This window comes from Astyanax mexicanus, chromosome 1, assembly GCF_023375975.1.
Source record: "Astyanax mexicanus isolate ESR-SI-001 chromosome 1, AstMex3_surface, whole genome shotgun sequence".
Taxonomy (NCBI): Eukaryota; Metazoa; Chordata; class Actinopteri; order Characiformes; family Acestrorhamphidae; genus Astyanax; species Astyanax mexicanus.
Genome location: NC_064408.1, coordinates 74817131 through 74836866, shown reverse-complemented (window position 1 = coordinate 74836866; position 19736 = coordinate 74817131). Strand labels below are relative to the sequence as shown.

The 19736-nt window shown below is 38.2% G+C and overlaps 1 protein-coding gene across 6 annotated transcripts in view; it reads left to right on the top strand.

Moving 5' to 3' along the window:
• Positions 1-19736, top strand: part of nhsl1b (NHS-like 1b) — a 160047-nt gene that overhangs the window by 123155 nt on the left and 17156 nt on the right. For 5 of the 6 annotated variants that reach the window (XM_022686114.2, XM_049483189.1, XM_049483193.1 and 2 more), the window contains exons 2-4: positions 11914-12066; positions 16989-17113; positions 19509-19701. In XM_022686114.2, coding sequence (XP_022541835.2) covers positions 11914-12066; positions 16989-17113; positions 19509-19701 — 471 coding nt within the window. Of the gene's footprint in view, positions 1-8892; positions 9040-11913; positions 12067-16988; positions 17114-19508; positions 19702-19736 lie in introns of those variants that run through there. The other variant, XM_049483167.1, reaches the window with a different exon arrangement.

Sequence of the window (19736 nt, the reverse complement as noted above, 5' to 3'; positions counted from 1 at the left end):
ACCTTATGTCTTAAATGTAGTGGGTCAGGTCCCAGGTGTCTTTTGACTGAGTGCCCTTGAGCGAAGCACTCAGCTTAATTCGGCTCCTCTCATCACTGTAATGCTGTCTAGACTCTTACTGAGCAGAACAAGGCTCTGTAATCATAAAGAAAACAAGAGCTTTAAATGCTGAGTTAAAGAACTGCCACTCTTAAAGACTCTCTCATCTCTGTACATCAGATGTGTGTGAGGTTTCAGGTTTTCAGATAAAGTGCAGAACACCTGATTCTACTTGTTTTATCAGTTGGTTCTGCCGCTTTGCTTCTTTCTATTCTTTTTTTTTTTACTGTCCAATTAGGGATAATATGAAAACCCCTGCATTAAATCTTCACTTGCATGCGCTGTGATTTGCATGCAACCCCTCAATAGACATTTGACAGAGTGGGAGAGTGTTGTTAGTTGTGGATAAGTGATTATTAATGAGCTCTTTTTTGGGTGTGTGTTAATTGATGCGCATGTTTCTGGTTGATAGGCTATTCACAGTAATTAGCGCTTTTGTAATAAAGCCCGCTTGAAGAGCAGACTCCCCTCAAGGCTTATGAGATCTAGGCCAGGAGATCCAGTGGAGACAACATGAGCTCTGCCGTAACATATTAGTCATTATATGTCTAAAATTCCTGTCAGTCAATAAAAAAAACGTAAAAATCGAATTAATCTCGATTAATCACAAAGTAAGTCTATTTGTGTTTATTCATGTCAAATGCTCTGTTAGTGTCTGATGTGATCCGTGCTGGAAGTCAAAGCAGTCAATGTGTTCACTTAGTTTATGAGTGTGTGACAGGACAAGCAGTCAACCAAAACAACATCATATTGACAAGGATGTTTTATTCACGTTTATGGACAGGACACACACCCTCTTTGTTTGCTCACATCCGTTTTAGCCCTAAGAGCAGCTAAAACGGCAACTGTCATACTGTCCGCTTTTCAAAAACACAGTGTTGAACTCAAAGCACTGACCCACAGTGAAGAGACAAAAACAGCCAGTGACTCACGGACAGAACCTTTCAGATACAGTTAACGGCTCTAACGGTTCAGCATGGCTCAGCTCGGCTGGTATCCTCTAATTCAGTGGGTGTGTTGGGTGGACGGTTAGATGTGTGTGTGTGTCTTTGTAAAAGTTAAGTGTGTACTGGTAAGTTGCAGAATGAAGTGTGAGGTGGGGTGGCTCTTGTTGCTGAATGCAGTCAAATCTTCTCTGCAGTGATCCAGAACCTAGTTTAAAAAATCATTCCCTGGACAGTAGAGGAAGTTACTCCAACAAAAGCAGGATAAACTCTCTTTAATGTCTCTGAGGTGTCCCAATAATAATTTAGTTCATATTTTGTATGTTGAGTACACTGTGTTCAGACCACAGAATGAAAGGCAACATTTTTCTCCTTAGAAAATGAGTATATCATTGGACATCTGCTGTTATTAGTGCAAAAATACAAAAATAGACCCGCTCGTAATTTGTGAATCCTGTCATTGTCCCAAGTTTTGTAATTTCTAGACCCTTCAGATCCCACCGTACATAAGAGGCATGGGCGAACCCAACCCCCTGGGCAACCAGGTTGAATAGATCTGTGAGTAGAGTTCTTTTTAAGATGGGTGGAGGCTTCTGATTGGTTGAGGTAAAGGTGACAAAACATTAGAATCAACCTCCTATTATACCAAAGATATCCAACAGGCTGCATATCTGAATCTGACTGGGAGTCCAAATCCAGTAGTGTGAAACCTGTTGTGACCCAAGTGTCAACAGATGATTACAGCCAGTGACAACACAAGACAAATAGTAAGAGGAAATCTGGGGGTGGAGTTATACAACACTAACAAGCAAACAAACCAATTTACAAACATATCGTAGTGTGGAGAGGCATGTTGTGGATTCGTTCTTGTGAAAGATCTTATTGTTTGTAGCACTCTGAGTAGGGCTGTATGTTGGGTGCTATGGCCCTAAAAAAAATCACAATATTTTAGAATATTTTTGCAACAACAATATTCTTGGTGATATGAGAAATTGTTTTTTAACTATAATATCACAACTAATTAAATAAATATTCAAGTATTATTGGGTATAAATATAAGAAGAAAGAAAATACATATAAATGTTTATCTATTTCCTAAACGATAACTAACCAATACCCTAATTTTGTATAAAATAATAAAAGTATAACAAAAATAAAATAAAAATGTAACAAAAAGTAAAGCAATGTAACAAAGGAAATCTACCACAAAACTAAAGTGCAGCATATTTAGTGCTTGTGCATAAGCTGCAAACAAACAATTAAAATTAAATACCACAAATAGCAAAACAAATACCAAAATGACTGCTTTAAACAAAATCCCAATTGTCACAACATTTTTTTTTTGTCAGTTAGTATTGTTGTATGCAATATACTATGGCACACCCCTATTGGCAAGAACGATATGATACAATACACTCTGCAATTTCAGGGTTATGATTCATTAGGCAAGCTGATATATTGTGATAGTTTAAATTGAAAAAAATCCCATAGCATAAAACAATGTCATATTTATGAAATATGAGTAAAAGAAAAGTTCTAATCTGATCTGATCTAAAGACAGAGTACAACACTGCTATCTAGTGGGCTGGATTTAAACACAACATTAAATAAACCACTGTCTGAATACTCTGATTTTGAAAATCAATACAGTATTGCACAACAAAGTATTTTGATACTTTAATATATTAATTCTATTTTCTTACACTTTTAATCAGAGCAAGTGACAACATATGATTCTCAATTAACAATATAAAAGTTGTTAGTTTGTTAATTAGTTAATTAGCTGACCCTGAAGATCATGTAGTGTCTACCTGAGTGTAATCTAATGTAGTCTAATGCATTCGTTTAACTAAAACAGAAGGAGGATTATTTTTAATTTCTCCTGTATTGGAGCTAACAGCATTGAACTGAACTTCACTCATGAATACATGCACACACACACACACACACACACACACACAAAGGCACAAAGAAGCCATAGGATCTGCATGGGCTGAGTGCTAGGGCAATTGATTGACCTCTGACCTCGTTCTGCTTGTGTGCGTGTGCATGCATGCAGGTCTTCAGGTAGGAATTCCAGCGTTCTGTCTCTCTGTTCTTTTGTCTTTGTTTCCGGCCTGCTCTTCTCCAGACCCTGCCTCTCTTTGTTTCTCCCTAGGTGTGGCAGTGGCAGTTTTAGTGATTGCATTTCAAAGTCACCTTGTTTTTTTTTCTCTCTCCTTCTTCTCATCTCTTTGTTTTCTTCTGCCTTTTAACTGCTAGACCCCATTGTGCCACTCTGACTGGCTGGTGTGTTGATGCTGCTGTGCTTTTTGGCGGGGTTAGTGTGTTTCTGTTTGAGTCAGGCTGTATTCATCTGGGCTGTGTGTGCTTTTGGGCTTTCCTACTCGCTGCACAATGGGGGTGGAGGCCTTCACAGAGAGGCCTGGGCTTTTTATTCCACACACAGACCTGCGTACAAGTTCACTACAACAATAATAGCAGATGCTGCTGAGGAGCTGTGTGAACACTGGTGTACAACTTGTGTGAAGCCACAGCTCCTTAAGAAGCATTCCCATGCATTCACCTGCTGCATTCCCTGCTCAGCACTTCAGCAGCTCAAGTATGTTAAGCTCCATTCCTCAGTTCTCCCTTCTCTCCTTCTGAACACTGACACACTTCAGCTGCCTACAAGACCCAGTAGCAACACAACAACATGTAAACACTCCAGAATTAGAGCAGGCCAAGTTTAACGGGCCTTTTTATTTAGTGTTTTTTTTTTTTTTTTTTTTTCAAGTACTACAGTGTAGATTAATATTAAAGACATATATACTATGAAGGAAACACATATGGTACTATAGTCAACAAAAGGTGTTAAACAGAGCAGAATGTGGTTTATACTTTATAATTCAAGGTCACAATCTTTTCCTGTGGTGACAGATTTCAACATTTTAGGTCCGTGCACCATTGAAAGCCTGTTTCAGCAACCAGTTCACCTTAAAGTAACTTTAATTATTATTTCAAAGGGGGTCTAAAAACTTTTAAACATTGAACGCTATTTTTTTTTAATTTTGCCCATGATTGGAGATAAGTATTGGATGTAAAATGTGAAAAGGAAATGCTCTTTAGTTTATTGTATTTTAATTAATTTTGATGTGAGTTAATCTGAAACAGCTGTAAAGTTAATAAGGAGAAAGTTTAGTAACAGCTGGATGAAGACTGGTTCAGCTTTAATGTGTCTAATATGCATAATATGGTGGTAGGAAACAATGTTACATATATTTTTTGTGAAATGATGTCGGACTTGCTCTCTCTCTCTCTCTTTCTCTTTCTCCCTCTCTCTTCCTAATTCTGGCTGTGGGTTGTATACAATGGAACAGGTCAGTAGTAAAGAGAGGAGCTGAGGTGAAGTTCAAAAAAAGAGGCAATGAATGAAAGAAGGCGGAGAGAGAAAAGAGATATGGGGGCGGGGTTGAGCCTGAATGACCCTGAGTTTAGAACCTGATATCGGGACGTACACAGTGTGTGTGTGTGTGTCAGCGTGTTGCTTTAGCTGTCGCTTGTGAGAGTCATGTGAATTGGTGTCAAAGCTGCGTGGGAAAGAAGTTCTATGGTGAAGTCATTAGGACTCCCCCTGAAGAAGACGCTCTCTCTTTCTCTCTCTCTCTCTCTCTCTCTCTCTCTCTCTCTCTCTCTCAACTGAAGGGTGATTAATATTCATTGTTGGGCTATAATACTAGACAATATGGAGGAATGCATCTGAATTTGTTACTTATTTGTTATTTTGGTTCAAGACAGGTCAACGCAATAAATAAAATAAAATAAAAATCATGCTTGCCCCTCTGAAAAGGATTAGTATGATCAGCACAAGGTTATTTGCACAAATTTACATGCATTTGTGCACTGAAAAAAATTATGCATTTATTTTTTATTCAAATGTGTGAAAAAAAAAATCCAAATTGAGAAAGTTCAGTTTGCTTAATTTTGGCAGCAAGTATTTTTAAATAATATATATTTTTTGTTTATGTGAAAATATGCTTTTTAAAAATTAATTTCGCACACAAGGCACATTCAGTTCAGTCTTAATAGGAAGTAAAAGTTCTTATCATGTTTTATTTTTGACTCTTTTCTCTTTTCTTTTCTGCCAGATTTCTCTTCTACTGTCCTCATCTAAAGTGAATCAGAGAGTGTCTGAGTGAATTTCAGTAGTAGTAGAGTCAGAATGAGATTTTGTTTGAGATTAAGTCACTTTTTTCTCTCTGATTTTTTTTCTGTCTCACTCAATTACCCGCTGTAGCGAATAGTGCTGCTGAGGTCAGTGTAGACAGAGAACAAAAGAGGAAAGAGAGAAAAAGAGGCAGGTGATCAATATAGATTACTCTAATAGTCATCAGAGGTTGAGGAGAGAATGAACAGAGGGGGGTGAATGGAGAAACAGAAGGGTGAGAGAGAGACAGGAGATCAGGAACAGGCACCTCAGTGTTCATACACTCGTTTAAGTACTGGTACACATGTGTTTAAAACATCTGAACTCAGTGTGTGATGCTTTATTTAACCTTATGACCTTTACAGACCTTATAGGCTCTGCAGATTTTAATTCCTCACTTCTGTAACTTTATAATAATGAGTAATTAACTGATATAAATGAGAAGGGACAGTTCCAAATATGGTCCACATATAAAGATCAGTGAGAGTATGACTACAACACCATTTTTTTTTGGATGTGATAATTACATCTTCTACTGAAATCAAAATTGCTCTCCTACACACACACACACAAAATTCAGTAAAATACAATTAACTTCTTTATGATTCAAAACAATACTGTAAACTATACGATTGATTAAACACGACACAGTAAACTCCTGTAAAATTCAATATGACTCAATAAACTGATGTATAATTTAAAACAAGATCAACTACAGTATGATTTAATACATTGATTAACACCTTTACAATTCAATACAAAACAATAAGCTACTGTACAATTTACAATCGCCCTAAACTACCATAGGCTTCATTACAAAATTATGTACTACAGTAAGATTCAAGACAGCACAAACTACTTACAATTAAATATAACACAATAAACTACTATAAGATACAATAAAATTGAAAGTTGTGCATTTTAATTAATTATAAGATACTACACAATTCAATACAATGCCATATACTGTATGGTTCAATAAAACATAGTGATTCAGTATAGTATGTTAAACTACTGTACTGTATAATATAATATGATTAACTGATACATGATTTAATATAATAAGATAAACCACTATACCAATCTATACAATTTGATAAACTGGTATAATAATTTAATATACTTCAATAAGCTATGATACAATTCAGTTAAACATGAGAAACTGCTTTATGATTCAATACAATACAATAAACTACTATAGCATTCAGTACAATGTGATTAACTGACACATGATCAAAAAAAAGTACAGTAAACTACTATATAATTCAATAAAACAGAAATGAACAACATGATAAATGATCTAACTGTTCAACACAGTAGGATATATTGAATTGCCCCTTTAGTAGTATCCAGATGAAGGCCTCTCTGCTCTCTCCAGAGGGAATATAAATGTGTTTTATTATTGTAGGCAGTGCATGTGTGAGGAAACATTTTGTGGATGCAAGAATGTCTAATTGTGTCTGATATGTGTGTGTGCATCTTAACACACACACACACACACACACACACAGGCAAACAGAAGCATTCTAATCATGTCTGAGATGTGTGTAATCCTGCAGTGACAGACGAGTGGCGGGAGTGGAGAACAATAGCGTGTTAATTGCGGTGTCCTGCGCCTGCAAGCATTAACACTGTACACGTGCCAGGCAGCAGGACGTGCACGGTCCAGAACTGTGAAGCCATCACACAGAAAGAGAGGGAGACGCAGTAAACGGAAGCAGGGAGAGAAAAGCTGCTCTGTTTGAGTTTGCCACTGACATAAAGTGAGAAATACTCTCAGACAGTCTCGCCCGCTGTCACACTCTCCTTCACATTAACACACACTCATCCACTTGTTACTCTACAGTACGAAAAAGAGCCTAGTTTACAAAATCTGCTCAGAGACACAGGGAGACACACCGTATATTTGGGTGAGTGGGTGTGTGTCTCTGTGTGTGTGTGTGTGTGTGTGTGTGTGGTTGGGGGATGGGTGCCCTGTGTGTGTAGGGTTTAATTCACCCTTCATTTGCGACTCCATTCAGCTCCACATTCAGCCTCCATTCAGCCCCTCCTGCCATTCACATCCTAGTACAGCCCCACCCCCAACCAGCCGGACCCTTCCTTCACGCTGAAAAGAAAACGGGGTCACACTCAATATCTGCATTATTTAGTGTGGATTTAAGACAGTGTGTGTGAGAGTTTGATTATACATATATATATTCTGGACAAATTCAAGAGTGTAACCTAAGAATAAAACTGAGAACAGTAAAGTGTTTTGTTTAACAACACTATTTTACCCATTATCTGTCTCTTTATGGTTTAGATTAAGGTAAGGTTTCATATTGGGATTGTTTTTTAGGGATGCACAATGATATCAGCCAATAACTGATTTTGTGGATATTTCTAACTAATCCAGTAAGTAATCCAAAAGCAGTGTGTAAGACTGGTGGAGTAGAACATGCCAAGATGCATGAAAACTGTGATTAAAAACCAGGGTTATTCCACCAAATATTGATTTCTGAATTTTCTGCAAATAAATGCTCTAAATGACAATATTTATATTTGAAATTTGGGAGAAATGTCTGTAGTTTATAGAATAAAACAATAATGTTCAGTTTACAACTCAAACATAAATAGCAAAATCAGAGAAACTGATTCAGAAACTGAAGTGATCTCTTTTTTTTTTGTAGAGCTGTACAAGTAAAATATTGAATATCGGCATCGACCCAGAAATCCAACATCAGTGCATCCCTAGTTTTCCCTAGTTAATAGTAACTACTTGTGTGTAAACAGAATCCGACACATCACTAGTAAATGATGTAAGACTACATTTCATTGTAAAGAGTATATTTTATTGTAACCCTTGTATTTTGATACATATCATATCAACATGCCAGTACAGCGCCCTAGTCGTGTATTTGCCAGTACACCGCCCTAGTCGTGTATTAAGTTTGTAGTGTTTAAGGGTCTTGTATAAAAGTCACTTGGCATTTAAAAACTAAAAACTCCATTTATATGATGAGCATTATTTACAGTATGTAATTAATATATAGTACAATTGGATATTTGCAGGACTTTCTTGTCTTAATCACATAAGGTATTAAAACCAGTGTGTGTGTGTGTGTGTGTGTGTTAGGGGATGGGGTGTGTATAGTGGGCAGATTGTATGTAATCTATATTCTAGTGGCACAGATTCATTGGCCGTGTGCTAACACAGCAAGCTGGCTTATCAGTGGGAGAAGCTCTCCGTCTGTCCTTGAGTGAACAGTGAGCTTGATGTGCCAAAACACACACACAGACGCACACTTACTCAAACACACACAACTCTCTTGGGCAGAATGTGAAATACCTGGGGCTGTATTACAGTAGATGAAAGTGAGGCATCAGTGCACACATATCAGTTTTAGATGCATTGAGATAAAACACACACACACACACACATACAGACAGACAGGACGGCAAGAGCTCCTTGGTAACCAAAGCATAGATGAACAGAGGGACTACACCCCCTGCCCTCAGGGAGTGTGTATGTGTATGTGTGTGTGTGATAGAGTGAAGGGGGTGTTTCCCAGGGTTGGGCTAAGTGTGTGTGGATGTGTTGGTGGGAGGAGCTGGGTCTGTTGGGGGATTCTGATGGCATAGGCAGAGTTGTGTGTGTGTGTGTGTGTGTGTGTGTGTGTGTGTATGAGAGAGAGAGCAAGAAGCAGCTTCACTCAGAAGCATCAGCAAGTATCCAGACACACACACATGCATGTGCGCTCACACACACTGGAATAATGGTGTTCATCGGGACTTCGCTCAAGTCAGTAATTAAATACTTCAAAAGGAAGGGTAAGCATGTTATTAGTTTGTTATTATAATACTATTATAATAGTATTATGCTATTATAATAACTTATGTAATCACTAATAACTCATTTACTGTGTAATAGTGGATGTAATTCAGGTTTGTGTTTGTGTGTATTGCGTTTATGGAGAATTGCTTGCGTGCTTGTAGAATGCTGCAATATTTATGTATGTCTGAGTGGGGTCTGACTTGGTGATGGGTGGTGTGCATGTGTGTGTGTGTGTGTGTGTGTGTGTATCAGTGACTGATTAGAGTGCTGATGAGTGAACAGTAGCTGAGACTGATGGTGTCTCTTCTGTGGATCATATGTGCATATGTGTGTGTGTGTGTGTGTGTGTGTGTGTGTGTAGGGAAGCATATTTAAAACACACCTACATAGGAAATGTAGTCTACAAGTACTGATATTAATGCATTAACTTTTAGAATTTTAGAAAATACCTGAAAATATCTGCATGAGAGAGATGCTGTATTATGAACAAAAGTATTTAGACACCTGTTTTTTTTCTGAAATTAAGGCTATTAAAAGGAGTTTATCCTACTTTTGTTGGAATAGCTGTCTCTACTGTTCAGAGTAGGCTCTCTTCTGTTGAGTTCCCAAAAGTATTGGATAGAGCCCCATCAGCATTCATCAGCTCAATGCTGCTGGAGGCTTGCATGAAACATGCTGCAAATACATTTATGTTTATCTGCTTCAGAGAGTCTTATTCTATTGGTATTACTTCTCTACAGGACCTAGACAGGCTTGATGTGTGCATTTGTGTCAGCAATGGGTTCATCTTAAAGTAGCTGAATGCATTCATTGGACGGGGTGTTCACAAACATTTAAACATTAAGAGAACAAACAAGAATATACATTAAAGTGCTGTCAAATAAGTTAAGATAAATTAAGACTTTAGATTGGTTAGGGATGCAGAGTTAGATCATCCAGTGTGTGTCTCTCTCCTGTTAAGCCTCAGTTGTCTTCTGATTGGCTCAGTTTTATTTTTTTGTTTTGATTTGTTCTGTATTGTGTTCTGTAAAGACATCTGTGTTTATAAAATGCACTGATTAGATTACAGCATGAGTGTTTCTGTCAGCATCTATTGGCAAGGGGTAGCTTCAATAGACCACTATAACCAGGGATCCCACATGGTCGATGAGGACTGTTACTGTGTGTGTGTGTGAGAGAGAGAGAGAGAGAGAAAGAGAGAGAAAGAGAGAGAGAGAGAGAGAGAGAGAGGGAGAGAGTTTGTGCAGGCCCTGTTGAATTATACAGCTGGTGAATAGGCTTTAGCAGTGGTGAGCTCAGGCTGATGTGGAGATTGATGTTGGGGACAATGCCGGTTTTGTTTGCCGCTCTCTTTTGAGCCTTTGCAGACTCTACCCTCTGCACACACACACACACACATGCACACGTTTAGGCCTACCTGTGTGTGTGTACGTGTCCTTTGATATTTATTTTTGGGGCAGATGAAAAGACCATGTTGCTCTTTGAAATTTCATCTGTGCATCTCTCTCTCTCTGAGATCAGGCTGTGTTGACTACATGCCTTTTTGTGTAAATGCATTTATGCACCAACATTGATGCCTTTCTTCTTTTAGTGCGTAAGTGTGTGTGTTTGTCTGTTGACCTGTCTGAAATCCTGTGTGCAGTGTATGTGTCTGCACCAGCCCTGCTGCAGTGTGTGAGTGTGTGTGTGTATGTGTGAGTTTGCCATGTGATGTGACAGTACCAGCTGCTCTTGCTCTCTTGATTTTTAAGTTTTAAGGCCATTACTACATTCAAAAAACTTTAACAGTGTTGACCAGTGCTCTGTACTGCTTATTTCTGATTTAACTGAGTTTGACTGCAGTTAAAAGACTTTGGAGAACTTTAGGCAATTGTGTGTTTTAATCCAGTGGCTTTGATGAGAAAATAGGTCTGTACATTTGTAAGCTGTAATAGTGAAGATAAGCATGAGTAGCAGTAGCCGCTGAGCAGAGGTGTGAATGGGTGCTTATAGGCCGCTTGCAAGGTGTGTATTTTAACAACTTTGTTGTGCACTCATGAATGAGCTCAATTAACAACTGCATAGCCATTGAAGCTTTGCCACAAGTCTGGCAGCTCTCACAGCCAACGGCTTTTCGGCCTGTTAACGGCTCAGCGTCACCTGTGGCCCCCAGCGGACAGCTGTTCACACCTGGTTCTTCACTTCTTCCTTTCTGAGTCCAGCTACTGGCCTTTTGGTAGATCTGGTATTTGGAGTCATGCTATGAACTCCAGGGGTCTTCCCCTTCACATTCGCCCCCAAGGAGTGCTTAATGGCCCATTTGGAGATGAGCACACTGCTTCTCTTCACTCAGACTTCACTGGACAGGTCTTTCAGGTCCTTCTCAAAAGGTGTGTTGTTACAGGACACTGAGGGGGAAAGTGGGGATTTGGGGAAAAAAAACAGGAGTGTGTCCAAAAGGGTTCAGATGGAAAGCTGTTTCGGTAAGATCACAGATGGCACACGATGGGCAGCATTTGGTGGTTATTGAGGATGTTTACTAGTGGTGTTCTTTTGAGCATTTGTGTGCATGTTGGTGCGTGTTCAGGCTTCCATTTGGAGGGCTTAGGCCTTGTTCACTATACATGGAAATAATTAGAAGACCATGGATTTTCAAGGAGCTGAAGCAACTGCCCCCATATTTCCATTATAAGTGTCTTGAGTACATGGGCTTTCTAGGATGTTTTCTTTGTAGGATGTTTTAAAGGTTATTACTGTAGGATGTTTGCATATTTCTTTAATCCATTTCTTCATAGGACTTTCCTTATACTTTTCCGTTTGCTTATTTCAGCCTTTCAGAGCATGTCACTCTTTTCTAACTATGTTTTTTTTCTTTGTGCATTTCTCTGCAGCTGTGTCTAATCTGGATGAGGAGAGTAAGTGGACGGTACACTACACAGCTCCGTGGCACCAGCAGGAGAATGTGTTCCTACCCGCATCCAGACCAGCCTGTGTGGAGGAGCTGCACCGGCAGGCTAAAGTCAACCTCAAAACTGCCCTCAGAGGTACCTGCACTCAAACAACTAGCTAGTTTACACATACTTTCAGTACTAAGCTACAGGCTAGACTGTGAAAGATGTTCAAAAATGTCTTACTTTGTTTTGCTGAATAAGTGGAATGAGCATGTTGTGTTTGGTTAAAATTTAGATCCAATCCCATTTAAATGTTTTACTCACATGCCTTGTTTTCGAGTGTGAGTGTGAGAATTACAAAGCAAAGGGGTGAAATCCTTCCCTTAAGAATCGAGACAACTGTTTAAGCACCTGATACAGATATATAGCTATAGCAGTGAAGTGCTCCACTGTTCAGCAACCTAGCTGCTGCTTAACTAGTTAACTTTATGTCTTCAGAAAGGAGGGCAGATGGTACAGTAATTAATTATTATTGTTGTCCATTCCTTAATTTTTCTGTGATGGGAAGCTGAAATTAGCTTTTAATGGCTTTTATTGTATTGTATTTTTCCATTACACTATACATGCTGCAGCCTCTGCCTGCTGTTGCAGCATTTAAGGTAGGGCTGCAGTGATTAGTCAATATATTTAACAATGTTGATTATTTAAAATTGTCAACTACAAATTTGATTGACGACTAATCGTTAATTTGTAACAGTGCTGCATAACGCAAAGTGCTGTCTGTGTCTCCAAAAGTTCCCAAACTCAACAGATTACATATTTACTTAATAAATATCAGGACTTTTCATGTATAAACAACATATAGACATTTAAATGCCTTTTAAATCTCATATTCAGCTTTTTCTTTCATTTTTTTTAGACATAATCGCTGACTAATCGACTAGTCGAAAAATAATCATTAGATTAGTCGACTACCAAAATAATCATTAGTTGCAGCCCTAATTTAAGTTGGAATGGCTTAGCTAGTTAGCTAGTTAGTGCTTATTTATGTTTGACTATAAAATATGAAAACTACATATTAAACTATGGAAATATAGTCATATTTTTTATGACTGTTAGATTATTGTTAGGATGTATCCATTTACAATACAGGCTCCTCTTTCTGAAATTAGCTAGACACTCTACTGGACACACCAGCGTTGGCAAGTGTGGCAGGCCAAAGTTCAGCAGATAAACACCTGGTCCAGTGTAATCTCCCACTGCCAGCTCTTTATACTGGACACCTGTGAAAGCTCTCTGCGGTGACACTACCGTGAGTAGCGTGAGTGGTGTTGGGCAGATCTGGGACCAGGCCAGGTGTGCTACTGTAAGAGGCAAAGATCAGCAAAGGATTAGCTAGAACTGATCCAGATTCAAAGTCTCCCTCATGTAACCTGAACCAGCAGAACTTGGATGAGTTCAGCTACAGTCCAGCTGGCTGATATGAGTGTAGCTGTTTAATTATACAGTAACAGGTGTGAAGGCCAGCTCACAAGATGACATAAGCCTCAACTGGACAACAGAGAAGATGGGGAACGGGTATCATTTCATTTAATTAGGAAAAAATATAACAATAGGAGAAGGAGAGTGAGAAAGAAAGAAAAGGATAGAGGGGCTCTTTCATGCTCTTTTACTCAGAAGAGTCTGAGTATGGAAAGAGGGAGGAGGGTCCACTGAATGGAGGGAACTCTATACAATTGACAGATCATATTACCTCATTTGTTAGCTTACCTCTATTCTCTATTCTTCCTCATCTTACTCCCCTCTTTCTGATGCCCACACTCATACACACCTAGGCGCACCACACACACACATACACCTATACATGTGTCATAAAGCTACTCATGATGTTGGCTCATATGTCACATGTATTATTTAAGCATAGCTACCTAAATGTAATGAAATATGTTATGGATATGTCTTATGTATATATCTAAATAAATGATGGGTACAGCAGCCTAGAATGGTAGATACATTTGTTTTTGACTGCTTAAGACTTGTACAGAACTGTATTTTTTCACTTGTGAACACGTGAACAGCTGGTGCCTCGAACGTGGCAACTTCAAACAAAAATGTATTTTTGTTTATACTTTAATCAGAATATTTTACAACTATAAAAAAATAGACTCAAATCAAGTCAAGAAGATAGACAGCAAAAATGTGTGACATGGAAATTGTAAATTCATATGTAAAAAAAGTAAGGATAAATATAAACCCTAAACACATATTTTTTTCCATAACTAAAATTATATAAAGCCCTGGAAAAAAATTAAGAGAGAGTTACTGAATCAGTTTGTCTGATTTTGCTATTTATAGGTATAAATGTTTGAGTAAAATGAACATTGTTGTTTTATTCTATAAACTACAGACAACATTTCTCCTAAAATTCCAGATAAAAATATTGTAATTTAGAGCATTTATTTGCAGAAAATGAGAAATGGCTGAAATGCCAAAAAAGATGAAGCTTTCAGACCTCAAATAACGCAAAGAAAACATGTTCATATTCATAAAGTTTTAAGAGTTCAGAAATCAATATTTGGTGAAATAACCCTGGTTTTTAATCACAGTTTTCATGTATCCTGGCATGTTCTTCTCCACTAGTCTTACACACTGCTTTTGGATAACTTCATGCTATTCCTGGTGCAAAAATTCAAGTAGCTCAGCTTGGTTTGAATGCTTGTGATCATCCATCTTCCTCTTGATTATATTCCATCAAGAGGTTTTCAATTTGATAAAATCAAATAATGTGCTCTCTTTATTTTTTTTTCAGAGCTGTACTTCTGTTCTTTTAGTTAAAACGTAATAATTTCCAGCTTTTTGGGCTGTTTCTCCCAACTATCCTGTTACTTTCGACCTTTCGGCCTGTTTTTCTTGCTCTTGGGCTTTATGCCTGTCACAACACACACAAGCACACACACACTTTCTAAGGTGCTTTCTTGTGTTGTCTTTTGCTTTGGGTCATAACAGTAGAGGGCATGAACCCACATGACACTTGTTTACTGAGTGTCACCAGCTGTGTTTAAACCAATAACATGACTTTAAAAAGTTGTATGTGTCAGAGTAAGCAAATAAACTTAGTTAACATGATCATTTTTACATCACATATGTCCCTAATTTGTATTATTTCAGTGATTAAATTATATAATCATAATTAAATAATCATTTCAGTTATCATACTAGGGGCTACATCCCAGTCATGTGTTAGTAGTCACTAGTAGCTCTTCACTGTGCTCTTTGCTGTGTCTGTTTGATGTGACTTATGTAACAGGGGTTAACAGCGTTCAGTAAAGATCAGCGCTAACATTCACAGCCCTTTTATCACCCGATCAGCAGCACTTTAAGACTTTCCCTCAGGGAGAATGCTAAGTTTAGCTCTTTGTTCTTTCATACAGTCAGATGAAGATGTGTGTGAGGTCTCTTTCTTGGTTTTATCCACATGATGGTGTGTTTATGTAAATGCTAACGTGGTTATAGACCAGTGAAATCTTTTATGCATTGTGGTAGAGACAGTTTTGGCCACTGATGGATGGAAACGCTCGATAGCTTCAGCAGTCAATATGGAATCTGCTGGAGCCAAAATATGGCCGAGCTCACACGAGTCTGCTCTGTATTTGCTTTCGTTCTGTGATCAATGCGCTTATGTAGTCAGTAATGCTCTCCCACCAGGACACACATGTCTGTCACACACACACACAAGCCCACGAGTGAAGCAGCTGCTTAATATTTGTCTTTATACTCCGGCATGATCTGAGCTTATTTTAATGGAAGACCGGTCATGTAATTACTTTTGTTGTTTTGAAGCTAAATATGGAAGCGTACCTGCGTCAGAGGGAAGTGTGTCCGGGGAGACTTTCCCATCCTGTGTTTAATTCCATTGCCTCATGATTTTAAAAGCTGTGACAGTATGATAGAGAGATGACACACACATACACAGATTCACTTCACAAGCCGATTATGGGGACACTTTTGGTTTTAGTTAACACTTAGTTAATTGATTGAGGAAGGGCATGTGGGGATACTTTCTATAGCATTTAACTGTTTACAAAAATAAGTTTAAGGTGCTAGAGTTTGGGGAACTGGGACTATTGCATGATATATATTTGTCTGTGCAAATAGACATGGCACTGGGAACTTTTATTAGTAACAGTGTAGAACAGACCTGCAGCATGAGCCTGTGAACATAAAGAACCAATATGAATAGGATTGGACTTAAATATATTAAATATTAATATATATAGCCATAGAAAATGTTTCAGTAACAATGATTTTCTGATATTTTATTATACATCATTTACATCAACAGTCAGAGATTAACGAAGCTGATGAATAGGCAAATTCATTTTTCAGACATTTGTGCATACAGACATGTGAGCATTTTTTTAACGCAACAATGATTTTTTTGCATCTTTCAGGTCTTTAAACAACTTCTCTCCCTCCACCCAACCCTTGCCATCAGTAAGAGAAAAAAGTATACATAGAAATAAAATTCATTCATTCATTCAATCATTAAAATGAATTAAAAAGGCAAATAAAAAAACACTCCATCACGTTTGCATGTGATCTGATAAAAGTAGATGCATAAATCATAATTTGTATAAGAAAAAAAACATTTAAAAGTTCAAAAGGCACATGATTATTTGGTAAATATTAGATTTAGGTGGTTAGGAGATCCAATCTTGATTTTAGAAATATAAAAAAGGATTCCCAAATGTTTTGAATGATTTGTCTTTAATTGTGTATGTAATACTTTTAATCAATAAGCAAAAAAAGTTCATTACTCATGTTGGTATCTAATTAAATTATGACCATATTTTCCACCCCTTCCAATATATATGCCCATATATAGGTTTAGCCCTTGTACATTAACGGTTTTCCACTTTTTTCATTCCGTATTTTATTTTTTAACCAAAAAAATCTTCTTTTTGGCAATTCTCACAAACATCCACCCTTTTCTCATATGCCTTATGTTTCCTTACCAGCTGATTATTCTATTCGCATTAAATAAATGTGTGTGTGTGTGTGTGTGTGTTTTACAGAATGTGATAAGTTGAGGAAAGATGGATTCCGCAGCTCACAGTACTACTCACAGGGCCCTATGTTCTCCGGCTCTGCTCACTCCCAGGACGAAGAGGACACTGAAGGTGATGAAGCTGATAATAAGGTGAGATACTGTAATACATAGAAGTTAGTCGGAGCTTTTAATCTGTGCATTAACTGATACCTGAACTGAACTGTGCGAGCATTTTCTTCTATTTTGCTATGGAGAGCATGATCTAATTCAGAAACACAGGCACAAAAAGTTTGGCGTATGAGTTTGCTCCCCCCTGCTGGTGGAAAGGAATTAATACAACTTTTGGGTATTCTTTTTGTGGAGCAAACTGCATCACTATCACAGCAGCTGTTTCTAAGCATAGCAGCACTGCCACCTTCTGGTAATCATGTGCTACAATGTTCCAGTCTCTCTCTGTTACTCTCTCTCTGCTTCATTAGTGTTGTCAGCCATGTGTGGCCTCTTTGAGAGCGCTGGGCGAGCCTCTGGAGACTCTCTCCACCTGTTACATTACATTCAGCATAGTGCAGAGAAACTGCTCCAGTCTTATTTAATGTAGAGCTTAGTGCGGAACGAGTTCTTGCACAATAGAGTTGGGTGAAGAACAAGCATGCATGTGGAGATCAATCAGCGTCAACACTCAAATTCTGAGTAAAAAATAATCTGCCATTTACTTTTGCTGATTTGAACTTTTGCTGAGGTCAAGTAATAAAACAGGATTTAACCGAACAATGGGAGTATCCGGACAGCTTTTCATTAGTGAATTGATCTCTGCTTCTATAATCTCTGAGCATTCAGAGAGAGATTGAGCTGCATTCGTCATTTAAGATTTAATTCTTCTTCCATGATTTCCCTTTCTCACTTGCACTCTTGTAAACACTTCACCACAGGGTCTTCTAAGGGTCAGATTCTTTCAGAATGGCCATAGTGGGGTTCCCTATTGTCCTGCTCTTTTGACCTTTGACCCCCTGGGCCTCCTCCTCTGTCTGAATGTGCCTGTCAATATCTCTCTCTCCCTCTTTCTCTATCTCTCTCTCTCTCTCTCTCTCTCTCTCTCTCTCTATCTCCCAATATTTCTATTCTGTCTCTTTCTCAATGCCACCCCATCTTTCCTCCCTTTTCTCCTGTGGTTTAGGTAAGAGAGAGGTTCAGTCATGGCTGTTTCCTTATTATGCATTATAATAGTAGACTGTTTGAGGGGTGATCGTTCTGACTTGGTAGTTCTCTAAAAAATGCTTATTGTTTTATGCAGAATGATAATTTGATAATTCTTTATTAAGTTAAGTTTAAAGTTTTAAATTTGCTTTTCAATACTATAGAATAGATGTAAATAATATTTTCAGCCTTAGAAGTTAGTTAGTATGTTCATAGTCTCTTTATCTACCGTAATATTTGCTTTCTTTATAGGTTTAGCAGTTTTGACATTATATAATGAAATGGTATTCTTTTTGTTTTGATATTTCCACTGTGATTCAGTATCAAAAAATAACATCTCTTCTACTTTTAAACTAAAATCTGGCATTGATTGAAAGTGTAGAATATCCAGTGGATAAATGGAGACAAACAGCAGAAAGACCTTGAGCTGAGCCCGTGTTCCCAGTGTTGGAGTATTGACAGTGCTGTTGGCGGTGTTGCGCGTGCAGAGCATTGTGGCGTTATACGTTGTTGTGGAGGTTTTTGAGGCACAGGTGTGAGAGAGAGAATCCAGCAGCAACATTTCAACTTGTAGCTCAGCTGCAAGGAGTGCGCCCATTCAGGAACCATAATGCATGAATAGAGTTTTAATGCCTGAGTGAATCTCCTGCTCTCCTTTACTGCCTGACCCTGTTCTCTGTTCACGTGCGTGTGTATGTGTGTCTGTATATGTACTGTTTCATGGGTTTTGTTACATTATCAACACAGATTTGTATCAAATTCACAGAAAATACAGAGAAAAAATGTTCTAAAATTACCAACAAATTGATTCTGTGTTTTTTTTTTTTATATATTTTTTTTTTTTACAAAGTACATATTTGACATATTTGTTTGAAAGTGGACACTTAATACTTTTTAACACTTTTTATTTTGGTTGTTGTGGTCAAGGTTGGGGTTAGATACACTTCCATAGATACTTATATAATACATATCAATCATGTGTAAGACTTTAATGCTTAATATTGTATAAAATCAATGTGTATATCTTTGGCACATCTCTGGCTAGCTGTATGTCTGTGTATGCATGTGTGTTTGTAAGGGTATCAGATTGGCTAATAAACAGCTCTGTGTACTCATGGAGCTCTGAAAGGTCAGGGGCATCATAAAGAGCCTCTAGCTCAAAGCAGTGTGATGGTCGGGCATGAGAAAACAGTGTTTTTGTCAGAGAACTGCAGATTACCTCCCTCAAGGCCTGAGTGATGCTTATTCCCAGTGTCCCATGTGTCCTCTATCTATTTCTGTAAGGGGCTCAGGTGCACCTCTTCTGGTCTTAAACTTCTTCTTCTGACTTCTTCTTTTTTTCCTCCTCCAGTCCACTGCTTCCTCTGCAGAGGAGGACAAGAGTTCCAACCCAATGAGGGCTCAGACGCCAGTGCAGGGGGAGGGGTCAGAGGTGGACGGACAAGAGTCCTCCTTCAAGACGGCACCCCTTCCCACACCCGAAGAGAAGATGAGACAGCAAGCTCAAGCTATTTTAACAGATATTGTTCCCATCAACGTTACAGGTAAGAAACCCACCGAATGACTGCCAATCAAATAA